At 39.4% G+C, this 26090-nt stretch overlaps 4 protein-coding genes across 21 annotated transcripts in view; 3 read left to right on the plus strand and 1 right to left on the minus strand.

The window, feature by feature from the left end:
• Positions 1-2: 2 nt before the first annotated feature.
• On the minus strand, positions 3-4614 carry capza1b (capping actin protein of muscle Z-line subunit alpha 1b). The gene is made up of 10 exons (XM_067527473.1): positions 4482-4614; positions 3143-3206; positions 2960-3011; positions 2663-2726; positions 2372-2578; positions 2205-2284; positions 1909-1987; positions 1759-1830; positions 1532-1594; positions 3-1432 (listed from the first exon to the last, which is right to left on the minus strand). The coding sequence occupies exons 1-10, from the start codon at positions 4518-4520 to the stop codon at positions 1292-1294; spliced, it is 861 nt and encodes a 286-aa protein (XP_067383574.1). The 5' UTR covers positions 4521-4614; the 3' UTR covers positions 3-1291.
• A 412-nt stretch (positions 4615-5026) lies between these two features.
• Positions 5027-14491, plus strand: apeh (acylaminoacyl-peptide hydrolase). Of its 2 annotated transcripts, XM_067527467.1 has the most exons (23): positions 5027-5151; positions 5654-5783; positions 5868-5994; positions 6085-6172; positions 6346-6421; positions 6525-6616; positions 6744-6818; positions 6951-7088; positions 7179-7270; positions 8632-8672; positions 9572-9693; positions 10645-10705; positions 10801-10898; positions 11016-11067; positions 11166-11254; positions 11369-11507; positions 11873-11956; positions 12342-12422; positions 12705-12793; positions 13107-13297; positions 13522-13624; positions 13720-13826; positions 13923-14491. In XM_067527467.1, the coding sequence occupies exons 1-23, from the start codon at positions 5140-5142 to the stop codon at positions 14026-14028; spliced, it is 2193 nt and encodes a 730-aa protein (XP_067383568.1). In that variant the 5' UTR covers positions 5027-5139; the 3' UTR covers positions 14029-14491. The 2 variants fall into 2 exon arrangements, with proteins under 2 accessions (XP_067383568.1, XP_067383569.1); XM_067527468.1 differs by lacking the exon at positions 5027-5151 and having other exon boundaries at positions 5369-5783.
• A 147-nt stretch (positions 14492-14638) lies between these two features.
• tlr9 (toll-like receptor 9) lies at positions 14639-18816 on the plus strand. Its single transcript, XM_067527466.1, has 3 exons — positions 14639-14897; positions 15157-18129; positions 18244-18816. The coding sequence occupies exons 1-3, from the start codon at positions 14769-14771 to the stop codon at positions 18448-18450; spliced, it is 3309 nt and encodes a 1102-aa protein (XP_067383567.1). The 5' UTR covers positions 14639-14768; the 3' UTR covers positions 18451-18816.
• A 479-nt stretch (positions 18817-19295) lies between these two features.
• The window catches only part of LOC137139756 (ERC protein 2), a 139882-nt gene continuing 133087 nt past the window's right edge, over positions 19296-26090 (plus strand). For 4 of the 17 annotated variants that reach the window (XR_010916388.1, XR_010916389.1, XR_010916390.1 and 1 more), the window contains exons 1-3: positions 19306-19662; positions 21761-22883; positions 25998-26021. Coding sequence is in view for 12 of the 17 variants with exons in the window: in XM_067527453.1 (XP_067383554.1) it covers positions 22026-22883; positions 25998-26021 (882 nt within the window). In the remaining 5 variants the exon portion in view is untranslated. Of the gene's footprint in view, positions 19663-21760; positions 22884-25997; positions 26022-26090 lie in introns of all 17 variants that reach the window. The other 13 variants (XR_010916391.1, XR_010916392.1, XM_067527463.1 and 10 more) reach the window with 9 other exon arrangements.

Genomic DNA, 26090 nt, shown 5'->3' on the forward strand with positions numbered 1-26090 from the left:
AATATGTTCAGTCCATTTATTTTTACAACAGAATGGGGCAGTACAGTCTTGAGCTTTTTAACTGATTAACACACATTTGCAGTATAGTGTGAAGGTTAAACACAGCACATGGTCTAGCCAACATGTAACTGATCCAGAATCAGCCTGCTGAGAAGTCATTTAACACACACAGAATATTCTCTTGCTTTACAGGGTAACTGCTTTGCATTTGCTTGGTGCTGAACAATACACAAACTGTTACACGTAAGAGTCCAGTAGTCTAGGACTCCAACAAAAACAGTGTATTAAAATAGAAATTTGCATACATGAGTGGGGGGATGAAGTTCTTTACCATAGGAAAGAGATTTTGGCAAATAAATCTTGGTTAATATGAGTTTTCCTTCCACAAAGGAAAAGTTTTACAGCAATGGAGGTGGTGTCGCCAACGTAAGAAAACAAAGAATGCATAATAAACACAGCAGTGCAGGAGTTGCTTTATCTTATTTCAGTCACCTTAAGTTCCATGGGTAGAGATGCATCACTGGAGTATAACAGAAAACAAGTAAATGTTCCCTCAGCCGTGACAGACACTGACACACATACAGGCCTACAGTGCATGAACCGAGCTCTGCTGAGGATTGTGCTACTTCTACATGTTTAAAAACATGTAGAAATACTGTTAACCTTTTTTTTTAGCATTGTATAACTATCATCTATGTCAGTTAACTCGAAGATAAGTGCTATTCATTATCTAGTCAATGACCTGATTTTTTGATGCATCTCACCTTACATGACAACCACAAAGTCACAAAAGCCATGTTTTCCTGTCCAGAATGAAACCCTGATTTATGATGGTGTGCTTAATTTCTTTTATCAGCTGCCGTTTGTTGGGTTGAGATCTCAACTGTGACATACCCACAGCTGTGCATCAGTCTTAATGACAAGAAATACTTTGATATCTGACACCTGAATCTATGCCATTTTGTAATTCCTTGGATGGCTGAAGGAAAATTTACTTCTTATATGTAGCAGTCCCGAGCACAGCACTGCACACTGACCCAACACCTCTTTTTACAACACACCTAGAGGTAACCATTATGTCCAAACCTTGATTATCTCCAAAACCCCAACTGTCTTGTAGCAGACAGGTATCTGTGCTTAACAGTCTGCAAATCTTCAGTTACACTTTTTTTTTCTTTTTTTTCCTTGCCCCATACTGATATAGTTTTGCTTTGGTTAGTCCTTGCACATAGATAGGCAGGTTATGAACCTAGTAGAGCCCACATCTCCCTGGTCAGTTGCTGACCTTCCTCTAGGCATTCTGCATCTCCTTGCCAATTTTGTAACTTAGGATCTTATTCCAGTCAATTTTAGTGCGTGTGACAGGCAGCTGGCGACGCAGGGCTTTGAAAGTGGTGTCAGACATGGTCTGGTAGTTCTCACTGATTGCAGTCTGAGGGCAAAATTAGAAGGAAAAAAAAAATCACATATGCCATACGTACATTTATTCATTTTAAAGTATAAAAAGTGTAGACAATAAAAGGCAGCATACCTGGTAGTCATTTTCTGCATTCTCAATAATATTAACAAACTCCTTGGCTGTCTGGCTTTCATTCTGTTTAGAAATACACATAAATGTATCACTTCTTCCATTGGATGACCTCATTTGTATATACCTGGATGCAGGCAGCCCATTACTTTTTAAGCAAAACAAAGTTTGAACCATGCAAGAAACACTGTAAAGTTGTTTTTGCACTTATGTATTGAATGTTAACTTACAGTCACCGGTATTGATTCTTCAACTTCCTTATGGCTAACAAGCTGCACATTCCCATCTTCATAATAGTGAACCTGCAGACACACTTCATTAGTAGGTTGGTGTTTTACTTGTGTTTAAAATGCTTGATATCATTTAAAGAGATAATTCACCTGTATTTTTAACACTCCTACCACCTGAGCTGTGGACTGACCAATGGTGAGCTTCCACTCTGACCTACAGCGTCCATTCCTGGGTGAAGACAAATTAAGAAATGCCCAATATAACAACCACAAAGGCATACCAAGAGCCTTTAGAGACCAATTATTTAACTTCCACCACATGTTAAACAAATGCGCAACATGTTTGTGATAAAGATATATCACAGATTTAGTGTTTTATCCTATTAGATACACTATATTCACATACTATGTTATTAAACAGCCATATAAAAAGGATGTCAATATACCAAAAGTTTTTGGGTTGGAACTGATGTCCCTCAATGCAAGCAATGATAATTTGCTGACCATCAACTGATTTTCCATATACCTGAAACACAAGGTTGATATAGGTAAGCATTTCTACAGGGAAAATGTAGGCCATTGTTTAGGTATTGACAATTTTTATGTGACTTACTGTGCAGACTCCAGTGGGGTAGTGCTCTTTGACATAGGCACTAAGGCCAGAATCACAGGCATCCCTCCAGCTTTTCAGGGCGGTCTCTCCTTCATACGGCTGCACATCGCTCACCTCTTTTCTTAGGTGGTCAAAGCGGAAGGACAAATGGTTGCGGGGGTCCAGGAAACGTCCCTGCCCCAAGTCACCATGCTCTGTGATCAGGACCTATAAGGGGAGGAAAAAGAATGAGGTCTGACTCTGACATTGCTCATCTGAAATGAAAAGGAATGACTTAAGAAAGAAACATACTGGCTCATCGTAGCCCTCTATTTTTGCAGGGGTAAACTGATCCATGTTGTATTGGGCAAAGGAGCTGTCAAAATAGATTGGGATCAAAGGTATAGTAGGCATCACACTGCTCTCAACAAAGCTTTTCCACAGACCATTTTGAAAACATTGAGTAGTACTTGCCCTACTTACTGTGTAACAAATGCTAAACCTTACTTTGCAACTGATTGTCCCTCATATGGAGGGTGTGAGGATTAGGTCTTTATAAATTATGAAAAAGTACATTTTCGACATGAGACATACTTAAGTCATACTTACTGTGAAGCCCCCTCCCTAAGGAGGTTGTCATTGTTAAGAAGAAGCCGCACATCTAAAAAAGAAAATACAAAACACTGTTTGTGGGGTGATTTTAAGAGACAATTTTAAAAGTTGGGAGCAAATGTTAAGTTAAATAAAATACAATGTTATTATCCTGATCAATTTTCCACAACTGCTTCTTACCATTGAAGACCTCATTGAACTCTCCTGGGGGAGCATGAGTCACAAAATTGGCTGCTATGCGGACCTACAGAAACAAAGTATGTGATTAATGAATTCAGACATTCTGATAATATGACTTGCCAGGCTCAAGAAGAAAGAAGGAACACGTGAAGTCTTCTATTTTCTCTGTTTTTATAGCTTTATAAGCAAAACAAATCTCAAATCAAAATTAACAAGTCAATAAAAGCTAAAGGAAATGCATTGCTTATTTGTTATTTTGGTAATAATGTGGCATGTCGGTGTGGTCTTACACTGCTGTAGCTGATAGCGTGATGCACTTTAGTTTTGCAATACTAGTGGGCTCTTTTCTTGTGGCTTTTCTTTTACATTTAAATTTGCAAATCCTATGCTTAGCAATTCACTTTATACAAAAAGAATAGAAGGTCAATTACACAAAAGGCATACAGTCGATTTTACTAAACAAATATGCTTTTTTGCTCAGTAAACCTGAGACAAATTGACTACAGCTTTGGCCATTGGAAGCAAAAGTCAGCTTGAAACCCCACGAAACAATAAGCAGTAAGTCCTCAGTAAATACAGAATGGACAAAGAGTTATAACTGTCATGTATCATGCCACAAGCATACCCTCAATTTTCTTTATGACAGTTCTTGCTGCTTATGTGGACAATGTCGCCACTCCATTATCTAGCTTTGAAACACGTAGTGGGTGAAAATCTAATTATCCCTTATAATCGCCTTTCCAAACATAACTCTGTCATTGATTAATTTTTTTTGCTTTGCCTTCAAATGGCAATACGTCCAGCTGCAAATGGTAGTACCGAGGGTGTCACTAAACTATAGACGCTCATATCCTGATGTCAAGCCATGTGAGGCTAGAAGTATTTGAGCTGCAACTGAATCTGTTTGACCCAGAAATCCCAAAGCAAAGTAACGTTAGCCGATGTTAGCTAACGCTATGAGAGGAATACGCAGCCCACACTGTAATTATTGCAAACTAGCATGGACGTTTAAACACGACTTTTACAGCGGGGTGCCGTTACATTCATCCTGATGAATCTAGTGACAACTAATAAAAAGTTGACTGCACAAATATGTAGTGGCTAACTCGTCTGCCGACGTTTACTTCAGCTGCTAACGTTAGCCAACAAACATTGACGTTACAAGCTCTCACTAGCACTGGGAAGTTAGCTAATGGTAGCTTATAAACATAAGTTTATCCCTTTGAGTGGCGACGAAAAACGGACATCCTCTTTTCAAGACCCAGGCGTTAATTTATATGAACACATAACACGGATATATCTCCAAATAAGAAGCTGGCATTGAACAAAAAACACAAACCTTCTCCTCATCTGACAGCGGCTCCTCAAAGTCAGCCATCTTGGCTCTTTGTGACCCCACCTACCTCGGCTGACTGACAGAGGCAGTACGGTGGTTGTCATTCATGCAAAAGAACTGATTAATACCAGCATCGATTTAGTAACATGCCTTGCCCAAAATATAGATATATATAGATGTAGACATATATGTTTTAAAGTATTAAAAGAATATGCAACTCAATGGCACAGTATTTTTTACAATGTAACACTGTCTACAACTATTTCCAACGCCAGAGGGCGTAAAGTCTCGGTATTTTTTTAACCACCTCTTCTTTTAAGGCGTTGCAAGGAGGGTTTGTCTACAAAATAAAAGCATATATTTAACACGCTAAAAAAAGTTGTATATACATATACATAGGGCTAGGACTGACCTGCCTCATTTACAAATTAAAGATAGATAGACAAATATTGTAACTCTATATTGCTGTGTGCTGTGTTCATTCGCTGGTTCGTTAATTGAACCCTAGATACGTTTTTCGATGTTGATTTTATTTTGGGTTTGGCAACAGGAAGTTGCAAACGTACGTGTTTTGGCTCGCTTTGAAACACCCCCTCCGTTCACTCTATTGTTCTTTCAGCGGGTTTACATTTATAGACCAGCGACACACAGCGTCCCTGTCATGGATTCACAGGTAATCACTAATTAGCCACTTGTCCTTCGCACCTGAATACGTACGCTCAAATAACAATGTGTATATATACGTACAAACGTGTACTTACGCTGTCAACCTTTTGCCAACAACTAAACTAACGTTAGCCAGCTTTCAAGTCAAGCTAGCAGAAGGACGGACTTGTTCGTTGGTTGATGTCACTGTTACGGAAGTTCCTGGTCAGATTAAATCTGCCAAAACAACAATTTTGCTTCACACAAACTAGCTTGTTACTTTGGTTTTACTTGTTAAACCACTCACCATTTGACAGTTTGGCTTGTACAGTTAGGCAAAATTGTTTATTAACTGACTTAATTTCTTTATGGAGGGCTGAGTTAATTATCGTTATACGTACTAATTTAACTTATTGCTGGCTAACGTCAGTTAGCTAAGTCACCCAGCTAGAATGAATAAAGCATTGTTCGCAGTGAGACAGTATGTATCACTGACACGCAGTTTGAGCTTTACTGCTGCTTCTTGTCAGGTGATCACCAGTCCCGAGGAAATTGCCAGGCTTTACAGAGAACACAGTCTTTTCCCGTCTTTAAACAGAGCAGATGTGGGCCCTGTTGTTACCTCTCAATATGGAGGCAAATATAGCAACATATACACAGGTAAACTTTTATTCTGCACCATCCTAAAGTGGTCAGACCTCCCTACGGTCATATTCATAGCATGTTCCTTACTTTCTTCTGCAGAATGGAGCCAGTGTGATCTGGACAGGAATGAAAATGTCAAGTTTTGCCGGCAGTACATTCTATTCCACGATGATAAGTCTGTGGTCTACTCTGGAGCCTCAGGAAACTGCACTGAGATTAAAGGAGAGTGCGTACAACATTTTGTCATTTTATCCTTATAGATCTAACCATTAGCAAACTGAACAAAAGTGTCTTATCAATGTGTTTCTGCTGTCAGGGTACTTAGTAAGGATTCTCCATCTGGGCAAATGAAGGCTGTTGTCAGAGAGTGCCCAATCAAAGGAGAGGACAAACAGTTTCTGGAGGTGTGCAGCTATCGGTCTGACTGAAACTCAGCTCTGAATTTCTCACCCACACTTCTAAATGTCTTTGTTTTACTTTGCTTTTTTTAACTCTGTTCCATTTTACAGATAATGAATACATTTAAAAGCTAATTAAATCCTTGAATTCACTTTCCTACTTCTATGTAACCCCTTAGATCTGGAGTAAAAACATCAAGATGAAAAGCATCAATCTAACTGCTTTAAATAAGCATGGCAAAGTCTATGAAGACGGTAAGTCATTTTTGAGTCCTTTTTTCTTTGTTGATTAATTTGTTTCTATTTTACTATTTGAAATCTAAATTACATCTATATATTTACTATTTTACATCTTTAGAGCAATTTGGCTGCCTGGTTTGGTCCCACTCTGAAACACACCTCTTGTATGTGGCAGAGAGAAAGAGACCAAAGGCAGAATCCTTTTTTGAGGTATGTCAGCAAAACTAGCTTTAAGGTCAAATCATCACTTAATTGCATAGACGAGAGAACTGCTGCATAAACTATTATTATAGTATGATAGTTTACTTGTTATTCTTTCTAATTTTTTTGTTTGTAGACTAAGTCACCAGAGTTGTCTTCTGTTGGAGATGAGGAGGAAGCCATGAGAGTGGATAAAAAAGAGACTGTAAAAGTGAATTCAGTTAATAGTTTTGAGAAAAAAAAAACTCTTTCACTATTCATATATAATTTAGTTATGTTCATGTGTTACTAATCCACTATGTTGTCTATGTTTGGCACGAATGTGTTTTCTTTTTTCCTGCAGGGGGAGCAATTTGTCTTCCACGAGGACTGGGGAGAGGCATTGGTTAATAAAAGCAGTCCTGTGCTTTGTGTTTTGGACATTGAAGGTGACAATGTTTCTGTGTTAGAAGGGGTGCCTGAAAATATCTCGCCTGGACAGGTTGGTACAACAGTTTCTGCAATGTTCAATGGCTCTGTGAACCTTTAATATCTTCATACTCTTGTTCTTGTTGTCACTCTGTCTCTACAGGCATTTTGGGCTCCAGGTGACACGGGTGTGGTGTTTGTAGGTTGGTGGCATGAGCCTTTTAGACTTGGCCTGAAGTACTGCTCCAACAGGAGGTAATAACTAAACTATCTAAACTAAACTACGGCAATCTGTTTACACCGTTCGGAGAAAATTCAGAAGCAGAAAATGTTCTCTTTGAAGGATGACTTTGGTCATTTTCTAAGTTAACCATAATGTCCATAATCACTATACAGAGCCAACATTGAATCTTCTTTTTTCACGTTTGGTTAGTTGTTAGACCGCAGCCTGGATTCACTTGTTCGGTGGTGCCATAGGCCTCTTTGTAGTCCAAACACTATTAACAACACTTTAGTCAGACACACCGAATAACATATTTCTTCATTTCGAAAACCAAGTCCCTTGTTAATACTGTCCATAGTCTTCACACTCTCCATAATTGCACCCTAAATGTTTTGCATGTGGAGTACACTGGCCTCAGTGCAAGGGAGTACTGAATCAGAGCAGACAGTGCAATGTCTGGTGGAGTGAAGAAATATGTTATACAGTCGAGTGGTGTGTCTGGCTGATGGGTTCTTATTGGTTTTTGAACAACAAAAGAAGTTTATGGCACCTGTAGGAGCCAGCTAGGGTTTCATATCTTTTGTTTAACTTGTGTATTGTAAGGTTAATTAGAATAAGAAGTATATGTATAGGCGTACTGATGATGTCATTAGTGACCACATATGGCTTTGATGTTTGCCTTTATAGTTTGCCTTTGCCTGTCACCTTTTAAGATTGGTAACCTGTTGTCAAGGACACGATGCCTACCAATGGTTTGTTACAAGAGAGTTCAGTTCAGCTGCTATTAAAAGGAACAGACATGGACAACATGAGAGACAGTAACTGGAGCAAAGGAACTGACTTTAAGATAGTGGGGACCCACAACAAGATAGAAATGAAGGGTTCAGTGCGTAGCAGTGGAGGCACACGGTTTCTTACCGTGTTCTGGGGAATAGATATAAGAAACGTGTTCTGTGGATTTAGGAATCACTTTGAAAAACTTTTTTGATGTTATTGATTCATGAACGTTTTTGTGAAATTACTGCTCGTAAACTTGTCTTGTAGAATTAGTCTGTTATCGGCTAAGTTGAAAAACTAGCAACACAATAAATGTTCAGTGTTCACCATACAACGATCCCTGGAGTAAATAGTTAGTTGGACCATCAAATACAATTAAGATCACCTCTACAGCACCACTAAACAAGTGATTCCAGGCTGCTGGCTAACAACCAACCAAATATGAGTGTTAGTTTGTCTAATCCCCAGACAATTCAGTGTTGGCTTTACTTTCTATATAGTGATTGTGAATAATAGATGTAATATAGGTGACAGAACTTATCTTTATGAATTATAGATTAATACTCCATGGACTTGGAGTATTAATGTGTATGTATGTTTCCCTCTTCTCTGTCAGGTCATCTTTGTTTTATGTGGATCTTACTGGTGGGGAATGTGGTAAGTAACTCAGTTGTCAGTTGTTGCTTCTGCCTCTCTTTTAACTGGCAATCCAAAATATGAGCACATTTCTCCCATTGTATCTTCCCTTCACTGGCTGCCTGTGCAATTTAGGATCCATTTTAAACTTCTATTTGTTTTTAATGTTTAAATGGGGCTGCCGCACTGTACCTCTTTGAGTGTCTGCATCCATCAGTCCACCCCGGTCACTTAGATCAGCTGACCTGCTGCTTCTGAGTGTATCGAGAACTAAACGTAAGCTCAGAGGAGACCGAGGTTTTGCAGAGGCTGCTCCAAAACTATGGAACACCATCCACATTAGACAAGCCTCATCCTTGCCTGTTTGTTTTAGATCCCTTCTTAAACCCCCCCTGTTTTCATTGGCCTTCGACACAGTCTAAGCTGTCGACATGATTTTCTCTGTCGATTATTTTATTCTGTCTGTCATTTATTGCTATCTGTTTTTATTGTACACGTTTTATACAATTGAATACTTCTGTGCTGTGTTTTTGTCTTATTTTATGTTTTTAACCTGTACAGCACTTTGGTCAACCTAGTTGTTTTAAAGTCCTTAACAAATAAAGTTGCAATTTACAAGTAAACATAGTCCAGTTCTGTTAAGACATTAACATTAATGTCCATCCAACACTGAGCTGTTTCATACTAAGCTTTGTTTAATGTATTGCTATATGGTCCACTGACATAAACAACTTGTGCTTTTGATAGTTTTCAATATTTTCAGTATTGTTGAAATCTTCAAATGCACTGCATTAACTAACCAAACCTTAACACCACTCATTTTACACAGATTTATGTATTTTGCACCAGACAAATATTTATAATGAAATATTTACAGGTACATTTGGGATGCTCATGTATATATTTTTTGTGTTCTTCAGAGCAGCTATCTTCAGGCACCAGTGCAGTGTCCTCGCCAAGGTTAAGCCCGGACCAGTGTCGAATTGCCTATCTGGAATGTTCTGTCTTTGGACCACACATGCAGTGCAGCAGACTTTGTATGGTAAGACAGAATGCAGCATTTTTATCCGAACTATCCTAAGAGGTTAAAATACATTTTTCGTTACATAGTGCAAAAACTTGTACTTTTCTATTCTCTTGACATATGACATATTTGTAGGGCTGGGTATCAAACTTAAATAAATTAATAGCACCAACCAAAGTGCTTATAATTGCTAATGCCTTGTTATTCAATAAGAAAGTTTGATACCTAAGCAGAGGCTGACAGTGCAAGCGTTTCACAAAACAAAATAAAGCCTCAAAGAGTAAGAATGTGGACTGATTCTCAGTCTCTCTCTCTGTGAGACGGCAGCTTCCCCGGTCCCAAAAAGCTCCCCCATGTGCCAGCAGGAACTGCTCATCAGAGAGAGGAGGACAGATGATTTATTTAATTTCTCATTTTTTGAAATAGGGCGATGCACATTAATCAACACATCAGCAGTGTGCATCAATGTAAATATGCCAGAATTAGCACAATAGCTATTCATCCGTCATCCTAAGGCACGTAGATGCCATTAAAACAGTCCGACATCACAATAGATGCTTGCAGACATAACATTACATGTGGATCACTGTGTGATGGTGACTAATTTCTATATTCTTTATTTTTTTACTTCACCTAGTGACTAATATTTCATTTCATAAAGATTTTACATATAGGGGAAGCAAAATATCATGTCGACGGTATTTTGCTGTTGTACAAATAAAATCTAATGCAACAGTCCTACAGGAAATGGTCCTTTCTGAAGGAGAAAACTTATTTTAGTGAAAAAATGCCAAGGTGGTGAAATTAAACAAAAGATTTGTTAAAATTGATATTTTAAGGATAATGCAGGTACGGGTATCGAAATCAAGGTACCAGTATAGAAAGACTTTTTAACAATACCTAGCCCTACATATTTGTTGATGTGGAATTCTATTTATGAGTTAATAAATACATTTGTTTTATTTCTAGTATGACTGGTATACTAAGAAGACCTCAGTAGTGGTTGATGTGGTAAAGAGACCTGGAGATGGTAAGGTCTACTGAGATGTAGGTACATTATATGACTTCCTATTCTACTGTATCTCAAATTTTGTTCTCTCTCTGTGTATTGGTGTGACTTCACAGATGGCTTTACCGGTATATACAGTTCTCAGTTGTCCCCTCAATGCTGGTCAGCTGATAGTCAGCGTATTATTGTTGCTTGTCCCCAACGCAGCCGCAAGGTACGTTCAAACTTGGGAAATAGCTTCTTGCTATTATGAAAGAAAAAAGACAAAATTACACTTTGTGTTTGGACTGAGGATATTGTAATAATTCCAAGTTGTGATTCCTCTTTTTAGGATCTATTGATGGTGGACATTAGCACAGGGAGAGTCACCTCATTAACTTCAAGTAAGTTAGACTTTCCATTAACTACGTTCACGTCTACAGTCTTGTTTTACTGATATTCAGCGTTTGCATTGTCCAATAGTAATTTTGTTTGTCTGCAGAGTCTGATTTTGGTAATTGGTGCCTGCTAAACATGGAGAGAGATCTGATGGTGGTCAGCTGCTCCTCTCCAAATTGCCCTCCAAATCTGGTAGAATCAGCATTTTCATTAAGAATTGAGTATTTTCAATTCGATAGGTTCTATAAACTATTATGTTACATAAAGGGAATTTGTTACCTCTTACATTGTAATTCTTTTGTCCAGAGGGTGGGTTTCCTTCCCGCCAGAGATTCCGAAGACGAAGTGTTGTGGGTTACTTTAGAAGACTCTCAGACGTTGCCAGATATCGACTGGCAGATTCTGACTTTCAACCCTCCTCCAGAGCAGGACAACTGTCAATATTGTAAACATTCATAAATGTATTTTATTGGTATATAAAAAAGGAACAGCTTGCAGAAGTGCCATTGTTCTAAGCTTCATTTTATTATCTGCAATCTAATTTTTATTTATTAAATAGCTTAATAACAACTAGACCTTAAAGATTTGGTTTTATACCTGGATATTTGTGCAGCCACAAAATATGCAATGTAATTATTATGATTAAACAAGAAGGAGTAAAATGGTTTACAGCTGAATGTTTCTGAGGTCAGAGAGGGTAAAATGTGTATGTTTCCAAGTATACAAAAGGTTGAAAGGGTTTCTGCTGTCTGTAGAAAAAATAGAACAGTGCAATTGTAATGGGACTTACACCTTTTTTCTGTGTTTTAGCTGGCCTTGATTTTGAAGCTGTGCTGATCAAACCAAAGGAGGTGAAGGATGGGCTAAAGCTGCCTCTTATTGTCACTCCACATGGTTGGTTCCTCTCATTACGGCTCTTTAGCCACTGTTTGTTACTCACATGGGAACATAATAACCACTTAAGTCACATTAACTGTTTAAAGCTTTGTTTATGTTATAAACAGGAAATGTAATATTTCATCTGTATTTTGATTTATTTCTGCTTAGTAACACATTGGCCTTGCCAGCAGTGGTTACTATGACGATAGTACCCTTAGTGGTAAAAGGTTTAAATCGCATTTATCTTCTTTTTCTACAGCTGTCTCTTCTGTACTGTGTTTCTTTGTTATACTAGTTCACTGTTTGCATTAAAACATAAGTGTGACTCTGTGGCCTGTGAGACATGAACCCAGAAACAAACTGGCTTTTAGAAGTATTTAATAGCTTTTTCTCTCATTAGGTGGTCCTCACTCAGTGATTGTTGCTGAATGGCTTTTGTCTTCCTCTGTGCTATGTAAAATGGGCTTCGCTATATTACTGGGTAAGTAACTTTTAACATTTTTACTCGTTTCTTTTAATTGTAAGTCACCATAAAGCGTCATTGGGGAAATTGTAACTACTTTCAGTTTGTGGGCAATGGCTAAGCAGAACATGGTCAAGGTGGATGTCACCGAGGCCAGCAAAGTCCTGAAAGCTTTGCTTTCTTTTTTTTTAACCTTTTGGTTTGAGACTCATAATTTTATAGGGTGCTGTCAGTGTGATTATGTGAATAAGAATGCATCATAATATCTAGCATAGACACTGTTCATTTCATCTTTTTCAGTGAACTATCGTGGCTCTCTTGGGTACGGCCAGGACAACATTCTCTCATTACCTGGCAATATTGGCAACCAGGATGTCAAAGATGTGCATGTAAGTATATGCTGTTAAAATATAAATGTAAAGTTCAAATGATGAAATTGGTTAACTGAATGTATCTTTTGTTCCTTCTTGTCAAAATGACTTCCAGTGCAGCTTAATGGAGAAATTTAAATTATTTATTATTAAATTGATTTTATATTAAGTAAATTATATTTGCATTCAATCATAATTTAAATGAGTGCATTTTTTAGATTTCTTCTCACTCCCCCAGCTCCTGCTTTAGAATTCTCTTTGTCTTGTACAAATAATGTTTTTATTTTTTCAAGAACTTTAAAGAACTTTTCCCTGTTTTTCTAACCTCTAGTTTGCTGTTGAAAGTGTTCTGAAAAGTGGCAAGTTTGACTCGCAGAAGGTGGCAATCACTGGGGGCTCCCATGGGGGTTTCCTGGCCTGCCATCTAATTGGCCAGTACCCAGGTTTTTACAAGGCCTGTGTGGCTCGCAACCCCGTCACCAATTTGGCGTCTATGGTTGGCACCACAGACATCCCAGACTGGTATGGCTTTGTATACACATGCCCAAATTCTTGGTCACATTTGATACTTTTATTAATTAACTGTCAGTTGTGGACTACTACAGATCTAGTTTTATACTTGATATTCCACTCTGACATTGGTAAACATGTGACTACCATTAAAAGCCATGTCTGCCTTCCTGCCAGGGAAAAAAAACTTGAATAATACTTCTCCTCCTGTTAAATTTAAACTGTGATTTTTGCAGGTGTGTGTTTGAGGCTGGCTATGACTACAGTACAGACTATCTACCTGACCCCTCTGTTTGGGAACAGATGTTGAAAAAGTCCCCTATTAAACATGTCACACAGGTATGGGTATTGTGTGTACTGTGTATGCATCATGATTCTATCACTTCATTGGTATTTATATGTAATTAACTCAACAAAGATGATTTCCAATCTAGGTACAGACACCAGTATTGCTTACCTTAGGGGAAGATGACAAGCGTGTCCCTAGCAAGCAAGGAATTGAATACTACAGAGCTTTAAAATCAAAGCAGGTCCCAGTCCGGTAAGCAGCTTCTCTGAGTACCATTCATTGGTTATGTCAGATATGCAGTGCAGCTTTTATTGTTTATCCACTAATGCTCTGATGTGTGTTGTGTAGGTTGCTTTGGTATCCAGGGAACAATCACTCTCTCTCCAAGGTGGATGCTGAGTCTGATGGCTTTATGAATATTGCTCTTTGGATAATTCAACACTTGAGTCAGTGATGGTGTATAAATGCACAGTAGAGTGTAAATGCTGCTGCTGCTGCGACAAAAAGATGGCAGAATACTACTGTGTGTAAAGAATAATATACTCTTCTTTTTGTGCGGTCCAGTCTAAAGCCAAAGCTTTGAATGTGCTTTCCAATTAAAACACAACTCTAATTCACTTTACTTGTTGCCACGGTAACTTTCACAATGTGTGGGGAAATAATAGTTTTATCACAGCGCTGGAATACAGGCTGTTTTGATTTTGTATTTGTATTCATACTGTAACATTTTTTATGTGTGTCTATATACACAATGACCATAGGTTTTCTGTGTGTTAATTGTGATTAGGATATGCAAACAAAGGAAATGAATAATCCATCTTTTTTCTTCTAGAGTACTTAAAATAAAAAAACACAGTAAACTGTAGATTATAAGAATTTCATGTCACAGTGCACTTAATAAAGTGATTGTGCAAATACTTCTAGTGTGGGTTGAGCCTTTAATATATATTAATGTGTTCAAATTGAAAGTGTCCTTATACTGTCCTTTAGAAATTGTTACAAAATTACAGACGTCCAGCTGTGTCCACCAACAGAACACCCCCATTTCAGAAAAGGACATGTATTCCAACGTGGTTGTGTCAAAGTGCAATATGTTTGGGTGTGAACAGTGTTCAAATCACGTACAATGTCTGTTTTAGCTGCCTCTCATGAATTTAACGTAGGTCACATGATTTGCATCAGACTACGGTATTTATGAACACATGCTTTCACTTCTGCATAAAACAAGAAGCTGCAGTAGGCTTCATGTCACTGCGCAGACTTAACAGTTTGCTTCATTTTGCTCGCAGTGTGACTTTTGAGATTCATGTTCCATCCACTATGGTAAGTAAGATGACATTCTACTACTGGCAATGTACTATTTTTTGCTGTTATAAAATATTCCACGCACGTCTGTTCTATTCTAAAGAAGTGATTGATTATAAAGGCTTCAACAAACCAAAGTGATTTTATTGACATTTGTTAGAGAAGTTTCTTTATCTTGAATGTTCTGAGTAATTATTATGTAATATAAAATAGCCACTTCAGCTCCATTTTCTCAGCCAGCAACAAACAACTGAGTATTCATTGATTTTCTTTTCAGGCTCTGTTGACAAATGTCCTCGTCTTTAGTGAGATTCTTTCATTAGCATGGAGCATAAATATGCTCTTCTTCCCATGTGACTCTGATGTGAATGCCACCACAGTTGACTGCTATGACAGACCACTCAACCATGTCCCCGCCATTAAGTCCATCTCTGTAGTGTCATTTAACTTAAGCCGAACTAAAATACAACAAGTGGGGCAGTTTGATTTTGAAGGTGTTCCAAACCTTCACACTCTAAAAATGATGGGAAATTGTCAACCAGGCCGACTGAGAGCCCTGGCAGACCGTTCATGCAAAATGGACATCCACATTTATGCTTTCAAGAACCTATTGAAGCTTAAATTTTTGTATCTGTCGGGAAACAGCCTCACCTCTATACCCTGGTTACCTGAAAGCCTGAGGGTTCTCGACCTACAGAATAATTGCATCTTCCACATTATCTACCCTGTAAAAACACCAAATCTCGAAGAGCTCTACCTCTCCAGGAACTGCTTTTATGCCAACCCTTGCAACCAGTCCTTTTACATAAATGAGGGGGTTTTCAGAGAGCTTTCTAAACTCAAAAACCTTGCATTAGGGTATAATAATTTGACAGCTGTCCCTAAAGGACTGCCTCCCTCATTGGAGAAGTTGGATTTAAGAGAGAATACAATCACAGAGATCCCAGAAAGGGCATTTGCCAAACTAGTTGCCCTCAAAAGTTTGAATTTGGAGTGGAACTGCCAACGATGTGACCATGCTGCAAGGCCCTGCTTTCCCTGCCCACAAAATCTCCCTCTATACCTACATCCAAACTCATTCTATTCTGAGAACAGCTCCATCACTTTCCTAAGCTTGCGAGGAAACTCACTAAAAACATTCCCAGAGGGCCTATTCAGACCATTAAAATGTTTAAAGAGATTGGACCTCTCGGACAACCTCCTAAAAGACGCAATACAAGATGGTACCTTCTTCACAGAGCTGAAGGGCCTCACTTGGATCAGCCTTATCTATAACTATGAACCACTGAGGACATCTCCACAACTGAACCTCTCCAAACACATTGGCAATATTTCTGGTCTACAATATCTCCTTCTGAGTGGTAACTTTTTCCACACGCTTTCAACAGACAGCCTCAATGTTCTGTCCAAACTTAAGCATCTAATGAAACTAGAACTGAGAATGAACTTCATTAACACATGTAACTTGACCGCTCTGAAACAGTTACCATCGCTCACCAATATCGACCTCTCCCAAAACATGCTTAATTTCCTTCCATGCTGCGCTAATCCATCATCTGAGATTATGGCACAGGGAAACTGTCAGAACCAGAATTTGTATGCACATAATTTACATGACCAACCCCTCATTGTAATTGATCGAGAAGACACATCTGGAAGCGACATCTGGGAATCCAACTATTCAAATGTACTTGAAATGTCAGAAGATGGTGATTCACAATTTCCATCACTGTGGGATTTTAGAGGTCATTGCTGCCACAATAAATTAACATTTGACCTGTCTCAAAATGACATTCTGTCTCTTAATAAAGATGTGTTTGTAGGCATGGAAAATGCTGTTTGTTTGGACCTTTCCTTTAATTATATGAGCCAAACAGTGAATGGTGGATTGTTTGATAGCATGGAACATTTAGTTTTTCTAAATTTGTCATACAATAGGCTTGATCTTTATCATAAACAGGCTTTTAGTGAGCTTAAAAGCACTCTGAAGGTATTAGACATAAGTAATAACGAGTTTCACTTTAAAATGAGGGGCATGGGCCATCGTTTTGAGTTTCTTCAATATCTGACTCACTTGGAAGTCCTAAGTCTGGCGAACAATGGCATTGGCATGAGGATAGATCAGAGACTGGTCAGCAGCTGTTTGAAGTTCCTCTACTTCAATGGGAATCAACTGGACATCATGTGGGAGGCTGATAACAACAAATACACGTATTTCTTTCAAAACCTGACAAATCTAATCTACCTGGACATCTCAAACAATAATCTAAAGTCAATATCACCGGAAGTGCTATGCAGCCTTCCAGGAAGCATTAAGGCCCTCATCATCAGCAGCAATGTGCTGAACTACTTCCCATGGCACAACATCTCAGCACTTGGACATTTAATTCACCTGGACCTCAGTCAAAATTACCTCTTTTATTTACCTACTAATGTAATTGAATTTGGAGCTAATTTTTCTCTCTTGGACCTCAGTCACAATCACATTAGTGTTATTCCAGAGGATTTCTTCAAAAAGGCAAAATCTTTGCAGTACCTGTATCTCAGCCACAATTTTATCAAAGAGTTGGACCATCAGTATCTGCCGGCTCCCTTTAAAAATGGTAGTGCCCTTCAAACACTCACCCTGCATGCCAACCCCTTTAAATGTGACTGTGATACATCTTGGTTGGCAGACTTCTTGCGTACTACCCCAGTCCAGATCCCTTATCTCACCACACACATACACTGTGAATTCCCAGAATCCCAGCTAGGTCAGAGTATACTGTCTATGGACAAGCGTTCCTGCCAGGACATATATGGCAGTTTAGCCTTCCTTATCTGCTCCTTCTTGGCTGTGATGTTCACTGTTTTGCCCCTGATGAAGCATCTTTATGGCTGGGACATGTGGTATTGCTTACAGGTGTTTTGGGCTGGACATAAAGGCTACTCACAACTAGCAGGTGCTGATTCACATTATCACTATGATGCCTTTGTGGTGTTTGACACAAGGAACCCAGCTGTGAGGGACTGGGTCTATAATGAGTTGACTGTCAATCTAGAAAACTCAGGTCATAGGAGATTTAGTCTCTGTTTGGAAGAGAGGGACTGGATTCCTGGGCTTTCATGCATTGAAAATCTACACAATGCTGTTTATAACAGTGTAAAAACAGTGTTTGTACTGTCCAGTGGTTTTAATGGCGGCGAGAGAGTGAATGGTGTTATCCGACAGGCTTTCTTCATGGTTCAGCAGCGGCTTCTGGATGAGAAGGTTAGTGAAATATACTTTTTCTCTTTCATGCACGTTTTGCACATGTCGATATTTTCTCTGACCCATTGCCAGGTTTGTAATAATATGTGTAATATATGATTTTATCTAAACAAGGTGGACACAGCTGTGCTGGTTCTTTTGGATAAGATGTTTCCCAAACTGAAGTATCTACAGTTGAGGAAGAGGCTGTGCAAAAAATCAGTGTTGTCCTGGCCGAGAAACCCAAGGGCTAAACCCCTGTTCTGGAATCGAATGAGAATGGCACTGTCATTAGATAATCTCAAATTTTATGACAACAACATGAGTGAAAGTTTTATATAATAGCCTTTGAACTGCTTGTAAAGGGCACTGTGGTAAAAAAAGAAAGTTCATCTTTCCCTTACCTAATTTTGACAAACGTATATTTTCCGATCAATGATGTCAACGATGGTTGATGTTTAAAATATATAGTAAAACGTTTTAATATTCTTTTCTGTTTTTTCGTAAGCCAATGTTGCTCTGTAGGCTGTTTGAAATGTTTGAAATTTGATGATGTGACTTCTGTAAATTTCAAAGTTTCTTAATTTTATTTAATTTTTTTCATATTGACTTGACCCTTGCCTTGAATGATCTTGGGCTGATATTGTGGGCTGTTAACCTATTGTTCATACAAACTGATATACTGACTGAAATAAACTTGATTGGATTTTATTCGAGTGACTAGACTTTGTAAAGACACCTTTTATACCGCCTTTAAACCCCTAACGTTTAAAATTTCACTTCTCGTTGGTTAGCTGTATGGAGGAAATGAAAGTGATGATAGCCAACAGCTGCATACATTCAAGTAACAAAAGTCACTTTTTTTATTCTAGGAGCTTTGGGGCTATTGTGTATCTACAAAATCTCCATCATCAGAATGTCAGGGACATTTGCTCTGTAGGCGTTTGACAATTACAGAACATTTACAGATAAGAGACAATGGTGCATGTAAAAATATTAATTCATCAGCAAGAGCTACTGAGCTGTCCAGCTTGTTGTACTATTTTAGTTTTCTGTCTCACGATCCGGAAACTCCAACGAATTTACAGTATCTTTTTTCTGAAAGGGAAATCTGGCCAAACATAGTTATTACTGCTTATCTGAGTGAGTTACACTGAGTGGGTGAAGACTGAAATGAACAGGGGCAGGTGTCACTTCGGAAACTTCTTAAACAGTACTGACGTGTTTTAAGGTGTTGGAAACTAATTGTGACTTTCCTGAAACATCAGTCAGCGGGGAGGTGGGGGTGTAGCTAATACCTTCCATGTTTCATGCTCAGCATGTAGGTGTTTGAGCGGAAACCCTCCCACAGTTGCTGTTCTTGTTGCCCTACCGCGCCGCGTAGGTCGCACACGCGCCAGCGTGGTAAAGCGCGCCCACGCAGACCCGTTGGCAGGACAGGTCAGCAGAGAGCTGCTGCTGCTGCTGCTGCTGCTGAGCCGATGACATCATGGAGCCTGCGCCGGGGTCGGACCGGGTACAGCTGGGGCACGGGGATGGAGCGGTGCCTGTCCGGTAAGCTAGAGCACACGCTGTGTCCACATCTGGACTCCGTGGCATCATTTAGCGACACCGTTTGAAGAAATGTGCGCTTCCACTTTGCGTGGCAGCTTAATTATTATGTAAGGTACTAGCTCCAAGTCATGTAGCCGTGTGCATATGAACAAGAAACTAATCCCTCATGCGATGGTCGTAGTAGAGATATTCGAGCGTGTCCGTGCTGCGTCCTAACACGAACGACCGCCGTTTTACTCGTGCCGCTCCTGAAATATAGTGAGGTGCACCTGTGGGTTGGCAGCATGTTGAGCTCCGCGACAGGCGCTCGTATGTGCAGCGTGTCATCATGCAGAGTTATGCCATTGCAGTTTGGGTGGTGACTCGACTTTTCTCTTCGCGGCAACAGCTGGCGGCAAACTCATACCTGAGTACGGAGGCTTGGCCACCTATGAAGTGGGGCGTTTCCTACTTTTAGCTTTTGATTTTTTACATCTCAAACGACGTTTTTTCCTGTGACTCTGCATCTGGTCGTGACTATTGCTGCCTAAAAATTGGCGCGTATCCATCCTTACAAACTTAGGACACCACCATCCCAATGCAAATTATCTGCACACAAAGCTTTAACAGTAGCAAGCTAACAGGTTCCCATGTTTTTTATTTTAAAACCTTTAGACGTGGAGTTTTTATTTATAATTGCTAAATTCCCACGCTCACTTTAGATCTAAATGTAAAGCGGTTGTAACATTTTTTTGGGGGGAATTGATGGCTCCATTGCTGGCACATAAGGCTAAATTCATTGTTCCAAACAATGATGGACAAGGGATTGACAGATATGTTATGACTGACAAGGAGACTTAACCAATCTCTCAGCTGCATCCTGTGCGTTGACTCCCGGGATCCAATCCTCTTGGATTAGAGGAGGGATTATGATTTGGATTTGCCTCTGTATCGCAGACAGTCCTGAATATCTGGTGTATCATGGATTGTGTAGTGCCTACTTTGAGAACCCAAAGCATTGTTTTTACTTTTATTATTTTTACTCTACATCCTTTTTTCCGTCTCAACAGTAACTAACAACCTTATACTACTAACTATGATATAGAGAATGTAACTCTATGTGCTAATTTTTTCTATGTGCACAATATTAAAATGCTGTACTCTTCTTTAATTTATCCTAAATTCCAGGTTTGTGTCCATTTGTCCTATATTTTTAGTCAAAGACTAAGGTACAGGTATGTCTACAGTCAGATGATGATAGCCAATGGATTTGCAAGTCCCTCAGAGTGTTGGTGGATAAAGACGGTGCTTTCAATTCCACCTGCCATCGAACACTGCCAATGCCAATTACACAATGTTGTCCCTGTTTCCATCTGACCTGAGCAGGCTTTAGAATCCCTGTGCTTTATGAGGAGTGTAATTAGTGCTCTCCATGGTGCTGAAATGATCCAGCTGTTCCCTTTCCTTGTTACTACTTGTATTTACTCAAGGTGCCCGAATCAATATGGGCAACACTATGGCCCAAGAGAGGCCAGTAGCACCCATCACAACAAATCTATTGTTTCTTAGTTAGAGACATTGTTATCCTGCCCTCCCATCATCCTTCTAACACCATATCCAATTGATCACAGTTCCACACCCTGCTGCTATGAACCCTGCTTAGTTTGCACTAATTAACTAAAGCAGAATTGGTAACTCAGCTCTTCACTGGGTGAACACCCCTAATCAAAGACAGAAGAAAAATAATGTTAGTTTTCAGGGGCAGGGGTGGGGACTATGAATGTCAAAAATTTAGTTGTGATGTTGTAAATGTTGTCTGTACGTAACTGGTAAATCAACAAGCACTTTAGGTATTTACTATTTGAAGTCTCAGTATTTTAACCATAAGATCCAAATATGTATGTAGGGCTGGAGTGGGCATTTTATGGCATCTGTGGCCTTTGTTACATATTCTTTTTAATGATCAAATAGTAGCAATTATTTCTCCACGCAAAAGAACAAAACGGTTTTTATTATTGCCCGTCATTTTGTAAAAAAAACAAAACTTACCAGTCATATCAACCATGTATTTGATGCTGCTTGTGTTATTTTCATTTGATATGATTTCCATTCTACCTAGAATCCACAATGGTTTGCACTGTGGATGAAACCACAAGACCTCTGGCTTCTGTGTCTGCGAGCTGTGTAGTCAACAGTCACTGCTACTTTCTCCTAATAGAACTGAAAAAGACTCAAGCCTCAAGCCCTAAACAATCAAGGATGGACAGGTGAAAACTGAGAAGTTGCCTTTATGCTAAATCTAGTTTTCAGTCTTGTTCCATAAAGGGGCATGCAAATATTCACACCCTTAATAGCTTTTAAAAATCCACTTTTATCACATAAAAATGCCTTTAAATATTAGAGCCAAGTCCTCGCAGACTAAGCCGTGTGCTGGGCCAAAGAGTAGCGGCCACACTGATAGCAGCACATCTCATTCACGTTTCTCAAAGACCCCTAAACATGGGAAAGGCAAACAAGCTCTAAGCTCAGCACCAGGCTCCCGCTCAGGGCTCGAACCGGGCTCTGTGTCGGGAGCTGTGCCTGCAGCAGTGTCAAAATTAGCTGAAGGTCAAGGGTCAGGGTTGAGGCCAGGCCCAAAGAGTAAACCTGTATCATCAGCAGCCAAAGGAGCAACTCATGGTTTGGCAACTGCACCTGGAGGCAAAACCCTGTCAATGGAGAACATCCAGTCTTTGAGTGCTGCTTATGCCACTTCAGGCACCATGTACCCTAGTGAGCGGGATTCCTTACAATCCTCTGGTGGCTACCCTAAAGGCACGATGACGCTAGACAGAAGCACTAGCCGATCTTCCTACTCTGGCCGGACAACAGTTACAAGTAGCAGCCCAAATATCACCACTTCTGGGCTACACCCCCCATCAGACTGCTTTGGAGACCAAACCTTGTTCTCCGCAGGATCTTCCAGTTTGCGGCGCCATTCTGTGAGACATCCGCACTCATCAGATTCGGCTGGACGTGGGGAGGTTTCCACATTTGATCTCCAGGCACAGCTGAGGGAGCTCCAGAGAGAGAATGACAATTTGAGGAGGGAACTAGATGGAGAAAGGGATGGAAAGACAGGCTCCAGTATGAACAGTGTCAACTTCTGGAGCCCTGATGTAAAGAAAGACAAGGGAGTTAGACGGGAGGAGGGAGCGAGGACCTCAGCCTTAAAAGATAGGATGAATCAAGAGGATGTGCAGGTGAGAAAATTTGGCAAATCGAAGATAACCTAAAGCTACAGTGTGCAACTTATTTATTTATTTCCTTCATTTATTTTTCATAGAAATAGGCTCCAAAACACATCTTAAAAGTTGCTGTCAATGCCTCCATAGTCATGAATCAGCACTGTCAGCAATGCAGGCAAATATTTGCTTTTAAATATATTTCAGTAAGGTTCACCCTTTTAATCAGTCAGAGAATTTCAACAATTTTTTCATGATTAGTGACTACAGCAACATTCTAATTCAATGTCATTTGATAATGACTAATGCCTGAAGGGCTGTGCAGAGTGTGAAGGAGCACAGCAGAAAGTAGAAGAGCACTGAGGAGTGGATTGTTTTTAAGTCTCACGTTAGAGCCAGTTTAAGTTGCATGTTTTAGCTTTAAGTTTTTAATGGTAAGCCACTGTAACATAAACAAGTCTTCGTTAGAGGAGATGTCACAATATTGAAGGGATGGAAATTTTTGATGAAAACGTTTGTTGAGACTTTTTGTGTTGATCACATCTGCCCGTCACACATTTTTTTGCTGCCTTCAAGGTTGCATACAATGTCTTCTGTGTGGTTCATTTGTAAAGATGTTTGCCTGGCTCTGCGCTGTCTGTGTTTCCATGGGAACGTGCCCTGGTGGCAGCCATCCTAAGTGTTAGCCAGATTCTAAAAAAGCTCACAGCCATTCCTGATGGGGCAGTAACAAGTCTGTCCTTTGCTACCTCTCCTCCCAGTCAGAGGCCTATTCCATCTGTCTCACTGCATAGCTGCTGTCTATTCTTTGTGTCTCTGTCTTGTCAGGGTTTAGTTTCTGCATTTCTCTCCATGGCATTTTACATCCTGTGTTCATGTCTTTTGGACAACAAAGTGTTTCTCTAGAGGAAAATATCTGGAAATCTGTGTTAGAATTTCATTATGGAATCTGCGTAGCATTTGTAGTTTGTGTTGAACCTCTTTATCACCCATTTGTGCTTATAATCTCACACATAAGCATCTCTTCACTTTAATCATATCAACAACATATCAGTGCTCTTCCACCTAATTCATCCATTGTGTAACCAAGGAGCCACCTCTGCATTTATATTTATAGTTTTTTCATCTCACATTATCACACAGTGTGAGGACATCGTGACACACAAACACTTTCACACGTTCAATTTTAAATCACAAACCTGTGAAATAAAAGTTAAAACGGAAAAACTTCCTCTACAAAAAAACAATCTCAAAATGCTTCCTTTTGATGAACAGAATTTACCACTAATCCTCTTCAGAAGAAAGACACGTATCATTTACAGGTGCACACACACACACACACACACCCACACACACACGCACAAATACTACTTTTACCACCTGTGAAACTTGCAGAGGGATTTCTGATGAAAAATGTGTATTACATTGAATCACTGATTTTGAGATGTGATTTTCTCTGTTCTGCTCCTCCAAGCAACAGATTCATACAGCTAGTGTAAAGTGGCATCTCATTGGTCTCTACCTTAATCTCTTATCACATTTTCTCCTTTTTTCTTTATTTTCTAAAGCCTCTTACAACATTTTCCCTTTAGATTTACAACCTATTACACAAACTGACCAATGTCATTCTTTTCCAGCAAGAAAAATGTTAATGTAAGTGTATACAAAAAGACAATTTTGTATACTCACTGGAGATGTGTCTATATTACATCAGTATTTATTTATTTTTTTTTCAGTATAACAAACCAAGAAAGTCAGTGTGCTTTAACTTGCACATCGATCAGGAGGCAGCGTGGGAAACATTTAATCCTGGCTGTGATCGGCAGGTGTCAGAACACGGGGCATTGCAGCTCGCAGTCAGACTGCTCATGCTGACACCTGTCCACCACAACATTAACATCACCACGCAGTGTTTACACTCCCATCATATGAAATATTAAAAGATATATTTCAATTACTGTTTTTGAAAACAGAGAAGCTGTACCAGTGCAGAGATGTTATTCACTTATCACCTCTATCCCCCAAATCTCCTTTGAGAGAATCACTTCCTCTTTTTTATCATCTCAGCTTCCCCTTGTTTTTGCCCTTCAAAACACTGTGAACAGTTCAGTCTGACAAGAGAACTTTCCATTAGCATAAAGAGTGTCACATTTTCTTTCAGCTGCAGTGACCAGAGTTGTCCTCTAACCATCTGTTTGTGAGCATGTTTGTGTGTGTTTAGGCATCGTTTGTTCGCTTCTGTATATGCGTCTGCAGTCTTGGTTGTCTGTGTGTGTGCATTTGTGTGGAGGATTGTCCACCCACTAAGACTTGATATTAAGTGCTAGCTTGTTGCATTCATTATCCCTGTTCACCTCATCACCCTCCTACATCTCTGTGTCCTTGGTGCTCCCCACCTTCTGGACTCGAGCACAGGAGTCAGAGAATGTGAGGAAAAAATCTTCACTTATATGAAAAGATTTGGAATGTAACTCTTGTTCATGTTTGGGTCAATGCATTTTAGACCATCTGTATTCTGTAAGGTGCATTGTGTCTGTTTCTGTCCTGTTCACTTGATTTCCTTATTGGCTTTTCTTACATTTTTGATGATTATCTTGCTCAGGAAATCATAAAAAATATCCAAGTGTCCATTGTTTGACTGCAAATTAGCAGATCTTAATTTATGTTACTTTGCAGTGCAACATGTACCAAAAGCAGTAGCATTACTGCACATCACTACACTCCATCAGTGTCTCTTCGTTTCACTTTGCAAAAAATGCAACAGTTTCATGAGTTTGTCCATTTGTTTATTACTGTGTTAACTGTTTAATTTATTAATAATTTGTCACTTTATCAATATTAACTAAAGGGCACATTTGTGTCCTTTCAAGGCATAGCCTACTACATTTGGGCCAGTAGCTGTTGATCTTGCTAAAAACAAGGCCCATTCAAGTACAGTCCATTCTCTACATTCTTATTTTTTTTGTCAAGAGAAATGTCGCCCCCATGTAGCCACAACATGTTATCACAATCACCCAACAGATTTATAAACTAAGGAGACTAAAATAATTTCCATAATAGTTTAATATTCTGCTTTCTATTTTGGCTTTATGCATGTGTGTGTCTTTCTTATGTCACATCTCTCTGCTGCAGCATGGAGACATCAGAAGAAACAAGGTGTGTTTTATTTCATCCACTTTACATTTTTCAATATGTGTTTGTGTATGTGTGTGCGCATCATGGTCA

Source organism: Channa argus, chromosome 13, assembly GCF_033026475.1.
Source record: "Channa argus isolate prfri chromosome 13, Channa argus male v1.0, whole genome shotgun sequence".
In the NCBI taxonomy this organism is placed as follows: Eukaryota; Metazoa; Chordata; class Actinopteri; order Anabantiformes; family Channidae; genus Channa; species Channa argus.